This window comes from Medicago truncatula, chromosome 3, assembly GCF_003473485.1.
Source record: "Medicago truncatula cultivar Jemalong A17 chromosome 3, MtrunA17r5.0-ANR, whole genome shotgun sequence".
Taxonomy (NCBI): domain Eukaryota; kingdom Viridiplantae; phylum Streptophyta; class Magnoliopsida; order Fabales; family Fabaceae; genus Medicago; species Medicago truncatula.
The window spans coordinates 50,451,239-50,466,674 of record NC_053044.1 but is presented as its reverse complement, the minus strand read 5'-3'; the positions used below and the strand labels follow the sequence as shown (position 1 = coordinate 50,466,674).

At 33.6% G+C, this 15,436-nt stretch overlaps 1 protein-coding gene and 1 pseudogene across 1 annotated transcript; both read left to right on the top strand.

The window, feature by feature from the left end:
- Positions 1-2,126: 2,126 nt before the first annotated feature.
- Positions 2,127-10,805, top strand: LOC11429679 (polyadenylate-binding protein 2). Its single transcript, XM_003603026.3, has 9 exons — positions 2,127-2,486; positions 2,611-2,729; positions 3,104-3,760; positions 3,850-3,927; positions 4,011-4,100; positions 9,319-9,450; positions 9,727-9,903; positions 9,998-10,138; positions 10,247-10,805. Exons 1-9 carry the CDS (start codon positions 2,255-2,257, stop codon positions 10,487-10,489), a joined length of 1,869 nt encoding a protein of 622 aa, XP_003603074.1. The 5' UTR covers positions 2,127-2,254; the 3' UTR covers positions 10,490-10,805.
- A 1,046-nt stretch (positions 10,806-11,851) lies between these two features.
- On the top strand, positions 11,852-13,178 carry LOC11429678 (uncharacterized acetyltransferase At3g50280-like; annotated as a pseudogene).
- Positions 13,179-15,436: the final 2,258 nt, after the last annotated feature.

Sequence of the window (15,436 nt, the reverse complement as noted above, 5' to 3'; positions counted from 1 at the left end):
ATCCAATACGGATACATCTCTATTTTAGAGTATCTAGGCTTTCATAGCTTCAAAACAACATTTGCAATCTCCTATATGAAATCTGGACAGATGTTGTGTAATTTTTTGCGTCTTTCTTTGATGTCAAGGGTCTTTGTTGACCGTTATATGAACCCCACACAAGCTGCAATGCATTTGAATTGCAGGGTTCCTATGAACGGTCAACAGCGACCGTGACACCATAGACACCCCTAAAAAACTAAAAAAACATTTGAAGAAAATGTAAGAAAAGAGGTGAAGTGAAGAATGAAGGTATTTGTTGAAGATGGAAACCTATTTATAGCCTAAAACAAGTCCTAGGTCATTAATACGGTCAATGAAAACGTGTTAGTGGTTGTAACCATCCAAACCCACATTAATGGCTCTGAATCTTTTCGGATCTTACATTCCGGAATGTCCTTAGCCCTATAGGAAGTGCCAACTTTTCTCTCGTTCACTACCATTATCGCATTAATCCGGAATGCATCAGTCATGGCCGGTGGTCTGCACCACACGTTTTTTTCGGTGGTCAAGTAAAAAAACGTGGTAAAACACGTTTTTTTGACTGCATTTATGGCCTCCCAACCGTTTTTGACCCACCCCTCCCTATAAATAGCCTTCCAAAACCCACCATTTCTCACACCATCCTCTCCCACCCTCTCCTCCTCTTCTTCCTTCTAAAACCATGGTTTTCCATCGTTGGCCTTTCATAGATAAAGGTCTCGTTGAAATTTTTCAGGGTTTGTATGAACAATCAATGAGGATGGAACCGCGCTGCAACAAATCGCGGTTCATCTGAGGGTTATGTGGGTCAGTGTGGTTCATAGCTTGGCATGTCTGGGCGTAAGTTTGAGCACCCCCCATCTCCCTCAGGGGGCATTGTTTTCTTCTTCCGCCCTCCTCCTCCCTCCTCCTCCGGTTTTCCTCCAATAGGCAAACTACTGGTATGTCCCATCGCATACCAGTGGTTAGGCTCTTAGGAGATTAGAATTAGGCTCATAGGAGATTAGAAATAGATTTAGGATCTTATGTAATAAGCTTAAAAAGCTTGAAAATTATTGTAATGTATTGTTCATATATTAATAAAATGAGTTGTTTTTATGTTTGCGTCTTTTTATTTCTATTTTTTATTTTATTTGCATTTTATTTTACAAATTTTGAAGATTAAAATTGCAAAACTTATGGTAAAACATTATTCCGGATTTAAAAATTCGGAAACATCTGCAAAATTCTAACAATATCATCCGAAAAACAAAATTCAAATCAAGGGTAAAATTGGAAAAAAATAGGGCGCGCGAGGAAGGACATAGGGTGGAAAAAATAATAGTCTTGTTATTTAGACTATTTTAATTTTGCCTTTTGTTTTGGGTGTTAATAATGACTTTGACATTTACTGGCCTTGATAAAGACAATATGATTGAAGAAATAATGAAAATTATTAACTAAAAACAAAAATACTATTTTTTTAATGAAAGAGAGTCTAAGCCCAAAATTACCACAATTTTTTATTGGGAAGAAAATAATACTATATTAAAACTTAAAAAGTTCAACATTTAATTGATTTAATAATATTTTTACTGATTTATTATTTATAGAAAAAAAGAAATGCAAGAATCTTCAAGAACAAAAATAAAATTATCCACCATTTGTTTGACAACATAAAGACTCACTCTTTTGGATAATTGAAAGCGAAACAGAGTAATCTTACCTTTGAATACCATATGCGGTGGCTAAATCCTTTTAATTTCTTGCAACGGTTCTTTTTGGTGTACCCTACCTATGTATGATGTAACTTTGCTTCACTCTAGCGGTCCTTTTAAGAATCTTCTCGTTTTGGTCCCTCGAACAACTCTTTGTTTTGATGTTATGGAGTCTAGTACGACAATACCCCCTATTTTCGTCCTTAATTTTTGTGTTATTTGATTCATGAGGATGAAAGTGTAATTTACTCCAAATTCTATACGAAAATAATTTTGGCTTAACAGTCATACTATATAAGCCTCACCCTCCGACAAGCCAACCTTGTGCATGCGCTGCCACCAAAAAGATTAAATATACTATTTTTTTTTTTTTTTTTTATTGTTTTTACTATCCTCTCTACTTCCGCTACTACATTGTTCGCGGAGCGGGTTTATCAAAAAGAAAGAAAAAAAACCTAGAAACCATTTCAATTTATCTTCACCAAAAACCGATTTAGGGTTTTCATTTCGTTGTTGAACGTTTCAATCTCCAAACAATGGCGCAAAATCACGAGAATGTGAACAATGACGTGGCGGCGGCTCCGGTTCCGAATCAGCTGACAACGACATCGTTGTACGTCGGAGATCTCGATCACGACGTCACCGATTCACAGCTTTACGATCTTTTCAACCAGATCGGTCAAGTTGTTTCTGTTCGGATCTGTAGGGATTTGGCTTCTCAACAATCCCTAGGTTACGGTTATGTCAATTTCAGTAACCCTCATGACGGTTAGTTTTTGTTTTTTTCCCTTTTCGTGAAATTTTAATGCATGGTTAGGGTTAGGTTTAGCCGCATTTGCTCTTGTTGATAGATTATTGTGATTTTGATTTTGAAAATGTGACTGTTCTACAGCTGCAAAGGCGATGGATGTGCTAAATTTCACTCCGCTGAACAACAAACCGATTCGGATTATGTATTCTCATCGCGACCCTAGTGTTCGGAAGAGTGGTGCTGCTAATATTTTCATCAAGGTACTGTCTCGTAGTTTCGCCCCCCTGAAATTGTAGGGTTAGCCGTTAGGCACTAGCATCACTGACATTTTTGTCGAACAACTTGGTCCTTCTGTTAACATGTATCTAATTTATATTCTGGAAAATTAGTCACTTACTACAAAATTAGTCTCCGAGTTATTTCACTTATTTTCAAACTAGCTTACAATCAAACAAAAGTAGTTCCTGTTTTTTTTTTTTTTTTGCATATCTGCAAATTTCAGGGGTATAAATTTCCGACCCCTACAAATTCAGGAGGTGAATGGGTGATTTGCTCATTTTTTTTATTTTTTTTGAGTAGTTAGTGAATGTTTAATAATTCTGTTATTGAATATTGTGATTTGATGATGATGCAGAACCTGGACAGGGCAATTGATCATAAAGCTTTATATGATACCTTTTCGATTTTTGGAAATATCCTTTCTTGCAAGATAGCAATGGATGCTTCTGGTCTGTCTAAAGGCTACGGTTTTGTGCAATTTGAGAATGAAGAATCTGCACAAAGTGCAATTGACAAGTTAAATGGCATGCTGCTCAACGATAAACCGGTCTACGTTGGTCATTTCCAGAGGAAGCAGGATAGAGATAACGCTTTGAGTAATGCGAAGTTTAACAATGTCTATGTGAAAAACCTATCAGAATCGGTTACAGATGATGACTTGAAGAACACTTTTGGAGAATATGGAACTATTACTAGTGCTGTAGTAATGAGAGATGTAGATGGTAAATCAAAATGTTTTGGTTTTGTCAATTTTGAAAATGCAGATGCTGCTGCTGAAGCCGTGGAGGCACTCAATGGAAAGAAATTTGATGACAAGGAGTGGTATGTTGGAAAAGCCCTAAAAAAATATGAAAGGGAGCTTGAGCTGAAAGAAAGACACGAGCAGAGTATGAAGGAAACTGTTGACAAGTTTTATGGTGCAAACTTGTATCTCAAGAACTTGGATGATAGCGTCACTGATGAAAAACTTAGCGAACTCTTCTCCGAGTTTGGTACAGTAACTTCATGCAAGGTGTGTGAATACGGTTCCCTTTTTGTTCATATCTGCAATTGTCAAATCTTCATCTTCATGAAACTTATTTCTTTTTTCCTGATCCACAGATTCTGCGAGATCCACAGGGAATTAGTAGGGGATCTGGATTTGTTGCCTTTTCAACCCCCGAGGAAGCAACTCGAGCTGTAAGTGTAAAGATTCTAGCAACTTTATTTAATAATTACCGAGAAAGTTTATTGATCATATACAAATCTATTGATTATCGTAGCTTGCTGAGATGAATGGCAAAATGGTTGCGGGCAAACCTCTCTATGTTGCTCCTGCACAGAAAAAGGAAGAGAGAAAAGCAAGGTTACAGGTAATATTGCGCAACAATGGATCAACAGTTAATTCTATGCTTTATAATTACAGCGTGTGTGGTAATAATTACATGACTTTCATTTGGTAGCAAAATTCATCTTTTAAAGATCAACAAAAGTTATACAACAACCCAATAGTTTTTTTTATATCAGGTGGGGTTGGCCAATGGATCAAAATTTTCAAATGAAGCTATCCTATCCTATCGTCCTATCATGAATTGATTCTGTTCACAGATTATTAAACTCTAAATCATTTTTAATGGTTTAGTCGATAGTTTCCCTCGGTCATCCTTTATCTAGAACTATTGGATTATCATCCATTTGGTTTAACGACTTTACCTGTGTTTCTAGTGGTCTTATCCACATTTCTTAATCCATCTGAAGTTACTTTGCCATCTTTTCCACCACTGATGTTGCCCCAAATTTTTGTTTAACGCTTTCATTGATAATCTTGTCCTTTTTTTTTTACTACATTGCTCCACCGCAGCATCCCCTTTGCAATTCTGAGTTTACTTTTTAGTCCCATATATCATATATAATGGCAGGATTTATAGTTATACGATAGAAGTATTTTGAACTTTCCTTTAAGCTTGACCTGTACTTTTCTATCATAGATTGCACAAAAGATACATGTGCCCTTCTTGAATCCTATGGCACAACCCTTTAATTCCATGTCATTTTGAATGATAAGCTCAAGATACTTAAAATTGGTCTTGTGGTCTAGTATGTATTCCAATTTTCACCTCTAGTTTGGAATTTGTGTGCCTGTTGTAAAACGTACATTTCATGCGCTCCATTTTACTTCTACTCAAATGAAAGGTCAAATGCTTTGAAAGCTTGTCTCCACAGTTGTAATTTTTCATTTCCTTTGACTATCCAACAAGGACTACGGGGACCAATTGTTTGTGCTTTTTTAAATCAGAAATTTGTTTAAAATTATACCTTGGCGACAAAATTGGCTTTGTCTTTTTATTATTTACGTCTTTTATGTGTGGATTCTTTGGGTTTGATTTGATGAGGAAATAACTAGATGACAGTCACAGTTTGTAGTCGATACTTTTTGGTAAATATACACTTAAGTACTCTAGGTTAATATATTACAAACATATTTATATTTTAAAACCTATATTTGAGAAAAAGTACCCAAACATAAATGACGCTATAGAAAACTGATTTTTAACTAAAATTATGTTTGCAAAATGGCGTTTATTCAAAAGTACATTTATAAACGTTAATCTGAACACATACTTATAGTATTGTATCTTAGTATTAACCTACAAATATTGATGACTTTGGAAGATGGCTAGTATTTATATTTTTTTGCATTACAAAATTTTCAAAAAGGAAATACTCTTCTAGTGTTTTTCTCATAAGGTAGTAATAGCTTCTGAAAAGAGTTCTGAAAAAAAAAATGTTAACCATACATATTATGTTATATCTTTTTTTTTTATTTTTTTTATTGTACCAAAAAAAATATTACTACCTCCGTCCCTAATTATAAGACACTTTTGAGAAATTTTTTTGTCCCTTTTTATAAGACCCCTTTGGTATTTCCAAGTACATTAATTATTTCTTTACTAACATACCCTTATTTATTTTGCATCTTTTTCTTCAATCAAGAATAAATATTATGTTGAAAACATAAATTAACTCTCTCCCTTAAGGATAAAATTGTAAAAACAATAGTAATTATATACAAATTTAATACTACAACCAACTTTTTTAATCTCCGTAATTTTGGCAAAAGGGTCCTATATTTAGGGACGGAGGTAGTATAACTTTTTTCATAATATAAACGAGCTGCCTTTAGTATCTACAAAAAGCATGCAACATGATATACTAGTTCTTAAAAATGTTGTGAAACACATCTTGCACCAAATAAGAAGATGCATGTTAATGTCGATGATTCATGTTGTAGACCTAAGTTTTAGGAAAATCTTTGTGCTCTTACCTGTGCAGTTGTGAGTTGTGACCTCAAACATTTAATTATTCAGATGGAGGAAATATAATTTGTACTTCGTCTAAAGCCTCTTATAAAATCTCTTTGGCAATTTTATCATATGCTCTTATCATATGCCTTTTCTTTATCATGTCATTCATCCATCACTTCTCTTATCATATGCCTTTTCTTTACGATGTCTTTCATCTATCAGTTGTAAGATATCATTTTATACAAGTATGTTGCATATATGAAGTGTGAGTGCAGATCCTCTCCATTTAGGGAGGAAATTGCAATCTCAATTTCCATTCATTAAAACATGACACGTGGAAAAATTAATATCAATGGTTCTTATTTATTCAATGATTTATTTTATTTTATTTTAATAAAATTACATAGAAAACCACTGCCGTTTCCTTCTCTCTTGTCTGGAGTTTAGCTTGCAGAACACATTAACTTTGCCGATCAAACCTCATAAATTCATTGTACCGGCGGTCCGCCGCCATAGACATGTTGCCAAACATGAGATCGTCGCTGTTCTGACTCGTAATAGGAGGCATGGGCTGTTCTTGTTGCTGTTCTTGATTGCCCTTGCATTTGAGTTGTATCCGAGGGTACTGAAAAGAACATGAAATTATGAGACGGTAGATACAACAAAAAACCAGAATTAGGATTAAGAACGGTCTGTTTTCATCTCATCTCATGTTAAACTCATGCTAACTCAAATTGGTTATGATTATTAATAATCTAACCTAAATCCAGAAAGTATGAGATGGTAGATACAACAAAAAGAACAAGGAGAATGAGGATTAAGATTGAATTTAAAGTATTGAAAAGAATTAAGATGAACTATAACAGAAGAATTGAAAGGGAAGGTTGAAAACGAAGCATGTGTTGCTGAAATCGAGCAAGGAGAAATTGTGGGATAAAGTAACATTATTAATTTTTATTATAGAAATAAATGTGAGCCATTGATATTAATTTTTCCACGTGTCATGTTTTAATGAATGGAAATTGAGATTGCAATTTCCTCCCTAAATGGAGAGGATCTGCACCCATGAAGTGTATAGTATGGCATGATAAACAATATAGATACGTATTCATTTCTATAAAGAAGAGGACTAGATATGGGTTTGATGTACTCACAAATGCATGTAACAGTTACCGTTCATTTTTTTTGTAAATTGGTATTTCAAACTATTAGAATTATTTAAATTAATTCATAAATCCCAAAGTAGACATACCATGTTTTATGTGATGATTCCTTCAAAAAAAAAAAAAATGTTTTATGTGATGATAAATATTAAATGGGTCATATGTTAACTTGTGCCCTAAGGGTACATGTTAAGGAACCCAAAAAAAGCAACTTTGCATTGGAAAACATAACATTTTAAATTTTAAGAAGTTGAATGCACGACTTTTGATGCGAATATTTCTATAAAAAGTTCCTTAACATGTGCCCTTGAGGGCACAAGTTAACATTTGCCATATTAAATAGTCATGTTTGTATACACAGCGTTGGAGCTTACGGAATCATTTGATTGAGAAATGAGAATAATCATAATACCATCAATTTGACAGAGTGGAAAGACTAGAGGGATTGGTAATCCAAGTGATGGTCAAATTATCAGATTATCTTGTGAAAGGAAAGCAGGATAATGCACATGTTTTATTTAATTCAAATCAGGAGAAAGATTTTGTCATTAATCTAGAACAATTACAGATATTGTCAGTTGTGACTTATCTGAAATATTAGGGTTTTAGGTAGTGTAGGTAAAGCGAGATAGATGAGACTTTGGATAATAATCTATTATGTATTAATACTAGACTCTTATTCTTAATTAAATAAAGAAACAAATCATAAGATTCTTCTCTCATTTATGTTAATCATTAATGTTAGAATATCTATAAAATGTCTCATAATATTAGTGTTGCATTTTAAAATATTTTTACAGTACCTTGGCTGATATCTTAAGTTTGGCATCTAATTTTGAGGAAAAGAGATAAAAGAGACTAAGTAATAATTTATTTTTATTAAAACAAATCACCAACCCCTATTCATTCTAATACTTGTCCGTTGTTTTATTTTGTTTGTTTTGTTTGTTCTTTGTTCTGCTTTTGATCAATGATTGGGTTACAGTAGACATGATCTTGTTTTGCGGTGGTTAGGTTTCGTTAACCCAAAAGGGTCTGGTTACTGACGTATTGGACTCATCCCTCGATCTTAGTTCTTACGCGTTGCTTGCTCGAAAGAGCTTTTTATGCTTGTTGTTGCTCAGGGAGCTGTTGGCACTTGGATTCGGATACCGCGTTGACGGTCGATCCATTCGCCCTGGTTACACTCTAATTGTTCTCTGCAATATTCACTTTTCATCTTTTTTTTGAACTTGGTTTCGCGCTCGTACGCGGGTTCGCTAGGTTGCGTATGTGATTAGTGAATTTTGGTTAGGATAGATTAGAGTAGATCCACTTGGACTGCTTTATCACGATGTATTCCTGTTTGGGTTATCCTAGGTCTGGTCCTATGTCCCCCCAATCTTTGTATCTTTTTCTTTTTAGGCTAAAATATGGTTTTGGTCCCTGCAAATATTCCTCGTTTTGGTTTTAGTCCTTGTAAATTTTTTTTGTTGTTTTTGGTCCCTGCAAAATATTTTGTTTTTGAAAATAGCCCCTCCAGGGACTATTTTCAAAAGTAAAATATTTTGCAGGGACCTTTTTAAAAATCAAAAGATTTTGCAGGGACTATTTTTTAAATAAATGGGTTCGGTCATCATGTACCACGTGTGCAAATCATCACAAAAGTGGGGCCATGGACGAAAACCAAAACGAGACATATTTGCAGGGACCAAAAACAACAAAAAAAAATTACAGGGACTAAAACTAAAACGAGACATATTTGCAGGGACCAAAACCATATTTTAGCCTTCTTTTTATTTAATATATTTTCTTTTCGCTTAAAAAAAATACTAGTTTTTCTAGTCCTAATTATATTATATTAATAAACTAATCATAAAATATATTGGGATAATTTAAATATAGTAATGATATCATGGGATAATTTATAGATGTTCTAACATAATAGAGATCACCAAAGGTATTGTAAATTTTTTAAAAATAATAATGATACCATGGGATAATTGATAGATGTTCTAATATGAATAGAGGGGTCTTAACTTATTCTTTAGTTTATATGGGCACTTGCTAACTTCTTTCACCTAGCTTATGGCTTATTTCCTTTTTTTTCTTCTCCTGGAACATTAATTATGTATTTTGTACAGGCACAATTTTCGCAAGTGAGGCCGGTTACAATGGCTCCTATTGCACCTCGATTGCCATTTTACCCTGCGGGTGTTCCTGGGATGGGACAACAAATTATGTATGGCCAAGCTCCTCCAGCCTTCATATCTCAGGTAATTACAAAGAATCTATTAATCTTGTTTGTTAGTTTTCAGTTTTGATGATACCATGTTATTAGAAGATCTCAATGTTTCTGTGGATGAAACGTGGCCGTCTAATTCTACATGAGCTGACCAATTCTTCACATTTCAATTAACATTAAGTTTTGTGATTTCAGCAGGTGCCATAGGTTCTGATGTATCTGGCAATGATAAATGATCATTTTAGTTTCACATTTTATCGTCATTTTATTGAATCTGTATTTTGAAACTGAGCAATAATATATGCAGGCTGGATTTGGTTACCCGCAGCAACTGGTTCCTGGAATGAGACCAGGTGGTGCTCCAATGCCAAACTTCTTCATGCCCATGGTTCAGCAGGGTCAACAAGGTCAGCGTCCAGGCGGACGGCGGGGAGCAAGTCCTATGCAACAACTCCCGCATTCATTGCCAATGATGCAGCAGCAGGTCTGGTCATGCATTACATCTGGGATTTGTTTTTATTTCTCCTGTTTTTGCTCTTTATGCCTGTTGTTGAGATGCTTTTTGTTGGGATTTTCAGATGCATCCAAGAGGACGTGTCTATCGATATCCTACTGGTCGCAACCCACAAGGTATTCCCATGCCAGGAGTAGCTGGAGGAACGCCCATGCAGGCTCTGGCTACAGCCCTTGCAAATGCTCCTCCTGAACAGCAGAGGACTGTAAGTCCTGTTTCTGGCTATTTTCTCATCACATTTGGATTGAGTGCGAAATTGTTTAATGTGCATTAGGAAAATCTCATACTGACTCTTTCATGAATGGATTCATAGATGCTTGGTGAAGTTTTATACCCTCTAGTAGAGAAGATTGAGCATGCTGGAGCTGCAAAGGTTACTGGTATGCTTTTGGAGATGGACCAGCCTGAGGTGTTACATCTGATTGAGTCACCAGAGGCTCTCAAGACTAAAGTTGCTGAGGCCGTGGATGTGTTGAGAAATGTTGCACAGCAGCAATCGAACAGCCCAACTGATCAACTTGCTTCTCTCTCTCTTAACGACAATCTTGAGTCTTAGACCCTGCATGGCAGTTTACAGAGATACATGCGTTCTTTGAACGTTACAGTTTTGTGCGTCTGGCTTTTTGGTAGGATGTTCTTTGAACGTTACAGTTTTGTGCTTCTGGCTTTTTGGTAGGATTAGCGATTTTCCTTGGATTAACTAGCATATTGTTTTGCAGTTTGCTTCGTTTCCTTTTTACTGCTTGGTGGATAACTTGATTTGCTCTGTTTGACTTTGCTTCTAGGAAATTTTCGTAATTATGAACGTCTTATGCTTGAAATCTGCTGTCTGGGTTGTGAAGTATTGAAAAGGCAACTTAAATTATGTTCAACTCCGTTAAAAAAAGTTATTTATCTTAAACTACGTTTTTCTACGATTATTACTTTTTACCTGAGTCTGCATTCATCATCCTTGAATACAGCTCAAAAAGATCCATCAATACAATGGAATAATAAATTTCCGTACTAATTTAAATTCGAATATGATATCAACCAGAAAACCAAACCTAATGTCATCGATCACTAAAATTCTAAAATCTACATACAGATTTCACGAAGTTGCAACCCAGATATTATTTCCATCTTTTATAAATTCGAATGTAAATGTATACCTTTTGGTCTCAAATGTCATTTTTAATGGACTATTAAATATTGTTAGCAAACCTTTTATTTTTGAATTACCACAAAGTCCAAAGCTCTAGATAAATGCATATCCTTTTTTTTCTTTGACAAGATAAATTGCATATCCTTGTAAATTGGTAGTATTAATAAGGGGTATAATTTGAAAAAGAGTAACGAATGCATCTAAAAATTTGTTAATGGTCTTATATTAGGGGCAAACACTTTTGTTTTGTTTTTGTAAATGGTCTTATAATTAGAGACGAAGTAGTCGTTTATTACGCGTTTTTGTAGTCGTTTATTACTAATATCTTTATAAGAAATGTTGTATTTTTTTTGTTTCTTTTTGTTTTTGTGTGTTGGTCGGGGTTTAAATCTGGATCTTGCATATATTATGCATTATCCATAATAAACTCACGAGAACGCATTCATTTGTTTATCATATACAGGAAACATACTATCTTTTCTAATTAGTAGTTGTTTATTATTAATATCTATGTAAGAAATTATTTTATTTATTTATTTACCATATACAGGAAACACACTATATTTTCTAATTAGTAGTTGTTTATTACTAATATCTTAATGGTATTCATTTATTTATTTATTTATCATATACAAAAATCACACTATATTTTTCTAATTAGTAGTTGTTTATTACTAATATCTTTATAAGAAATTTTGTCAAAAAATATCTTTATAAGAAATATTTTATTTATTTATTTATCATATACAGAAGATACAGTATCTTTTTTAATTAACAGTTGTTTATTAGTAGTATCTTTATGAGAATGATTCAAACAAAACCATCTTAAAAATAAAACCAAGTTCTCTGCAACACACATCTGAGTTCTGTGGCCATCTGAAAAATGAATACTCCTTCTCTAAACCTTGTTTCTGAATGTTTCATCAAACCATATCCCCCAATCGAAGACTCAAACCAAATATGCTATTTAGGACCTTGGGATATTGCCATGATATCTTCACACTATATCCAAAAGGGACTTCTCTTCAAAAAAAGCAGGTCTTCTTGTTACTCAAAAATCTGAAGATCCTCATTCTTACACTGTTTTTGTCGATTGCAAAAACAGTCGAGGAGCTAAATTTATTCTTGCAACTTTAGATATCACCGTCAATGTTATTCTCTCACCTGTTGATGTCCCACCCATAGTTAAATCGTTCTTTGACCACCACAGAGCAGTTAACCATGATGGTCACACCATGTCTTTGTTGTCTATTCAAGTCACTGAATTATTGGATGGTGTTTTCATAGGTTGTTCCATGAATCATTGTATTGGTGATGGAACAGCTTATTGGAATTTCTTCAACACATTTTCGGAGATATTTCAAAATGATGTTCATGTTCCTGTTCCGATTTCACATAAACCTATTCACAAAAGATGGTTTCCAGAAGGTTATGGTCCTTGTGTCAAAAAAAGAAGGTTATGGTCCAACTATCAACCTTCCTTTCAAACATCACGACGAGTTTATTCACAGATATCAAGCACCTACTTTGAGAGAGAGGATATTCCATTTTTCAGCAGAGTCTATAGCGAAACTTAAAGGCAAAAGCTAACAAAGAGTTTGATACAAACAAAATCTCTTCGTTTCAATCTTTATCAGCACTAGTTTGGAGATCTATAACTCGTGCATGTCAACAACAATGCGGTCAAAGAACAACTTGTAAGTTGTCTTTAAACAACCGAACTAGAATAGAACCGCCTCTTCCAAATGAATATTTTGGGAATTCGATTCACGCAGTTGGTGCTGAAACAACAGTAGGGGAGTTGTTCAGGAATGATTTAGGATGGGCAGCATGGAAGATTCATCTGGCTATTGCGAATCATGATGATAAAGTGGTGCAAAATTATGTTGAAGAGTGGATACGTTCTCCTATTGTGTATCGAATGGATCTGTTCTTTGATCCTTATACTGTGATGATGGGTAGCTCACCAAGGTTTAATATGTATGGGAATGAATTTGGAATGGGAAAAGCATTGGCAGTTAGAAGTTGATATGCTAACAAATTTGATGGAAAAGTAACTTCATATCCAGGTCAAAAAGGAGGAGGGAGCAAATATTTTTAATTCGCTTTGATTAATTCTATTGAAAAATATTTTTAGATAATTTTGATTATAAATGAATATTTTGCAACAAAAAATATAAGAAGAAAAATATTTAAATGATTAAAAGGGCACAATTTATAGTTTTGTCCATGACACCAAAAATCTTAGAGCCGGCGCTGCATGAACTCAGTTTCGGTGTTTAGTCCTTTGTTTTAGTCTTTGACTCTGCTATAGTGCTGTTTAATGGGGACGCGAGGTGTAAATTTCATTTACACTTCTTGAAACCATATTTTCATGGAAGCTAATTGGATAAGATGTTAGGCTAAGTAGAGCTTAATTTCTGTAGTTTTGGTTGTGTTAGTCTAAGTCTCGTAAGATTCTTGAAACCATGTTTTCAAATCTTGCCTTGTGCTTTCCATCTTGATACTTAGCTATAAATAAAATCTTCCGATGTATTTTAAGAACTTGAATGAAATCAATATTTTCACCTTTTAAAAACATATATTTTCACCTTACATAAGATGACTTGCAAAACATGGCTTGGTTTTAGATATTGAGACAATTTTTTGTCTTTTACTCGAAATGTATTGTTAGTTTATGTATCTTAAACTGTGTTTTGCAAAGGAAAATTCCTACGTAATCTATGCACAACATTTAAGAGGCCTATTATTAAAAAAGCCGACACCATATGTGTGTTTGAATGAGGTAATTGAAAATTTTTAAGTTAGAATGTTAAGCAATTCAAATGATTCAATTAAATGACATTCATTTTTAAATATTTTTGTTTGGATTGAGTAATAAAAAATTTCATTATCAATTTGTAATCATTTTTGAGCAACTTTTATAAATTTAATTTTTTTTGGCCAAATTTAAAATTTGAAATTAGTGGTCAATTTATAAATTTTGAGGGGTACATTTGTATTTTCCAAAATACAGGGGTCAAATTTAATTTTTTTTTGAAAATTTATTGGGTCAAATTGAAAAAGTTGAGGACCAAAACGTAAAATTTGAACAATTATAAGAATGAATAAATTTGAAATTCTTAACTTTTATAGATTTTATTTGAAATCCGTAAACCTAACTTAAACAAAATAATTCATAAATTTTTATTATTTTTAAAATTCTCCAAATTATCATCCAAACAATGTAATTATTTAAATTCTCTCGAAACATTAGTTACCTCAAAACATTCCCTCATCCAAACATACTCTAAATATATAGATATTTTTTTTGGATGAAATTTGGCGGTCACTCTACATTATTCTTCATAGTTCAGTAACGTTTTTAAATTATGATATGATGATGATAATATGATTTCAGCAGTAGGTAGGTTCTAATGTATTATTTTCTTCCTCCTGAATCTATATTTAGAAATTAAGCAATAATAAAAAAAGGGAGGGTTACAAGTGGTGTTCTTGGAAAATTTTGTTGAAGCACTTCCAAGAGGAAAAGTCTAACAGAGTAAGAATATTCTTTATTGAAAACGTTTGGTTATTTCTTTATTGACCATAGTTCAATTTTGACGGTTAACTCTTTTTATCATCTTCAACAGAATTAGTCAAAGAAAAATGTAATAAGAGAAGAGAGCTCTCTTTTTACCATCTAAAAGAAGAGCAACTTTTCTGTAAAACATGAAGGGAGCTCTCTCTCTACAACTATAGTCCAACTAAATAGATATCTGTGTAAACTAAATAGAGACCTATTTATTGGGACCATACCGGATTAAATTCTAACACAGCTTTTGTAAAATATGAAGAGAGCTCTCTCGACGGTAACAAGAGAAGAGAGCTCTCTCTTAACGATAATCTCGAGTCTAAAACCCTGCATGTAAAATAAAACATAGTTCTTAGCTCAACCATTGAATGATTTGACTAAGTTGTTGTAATAGTACAATCTAATTGGTTTCAAACGTAAGTGTTTCATATTCTTAATTTTTACAGTAATAGTGAAAATATGTCTTTTTTAATATACTATAAAATATTGTCAGCAAACCTTTGGTTTTTTGGAAAAATTTTAAGCATAAGAATCCAACTGTCAAGACAATCATTTGTGGTGACTATATCTCTAATTACCATAAAGTCCAAGTGTCAAGATAAAGACATATCCTTGTAAATTGAAACAAGCATAGTTTATTGGCAGTGTGATCTCACACCAGAATAATGTTTATTGGCGGTGAACTGAAGAACCATATTGTATTATCATAGTACAAAACAATATTGTATCTGTCGATTGTGGGAGCGTGCGGCACGGTCGTTCATATTGTATTTATTTGTCATATA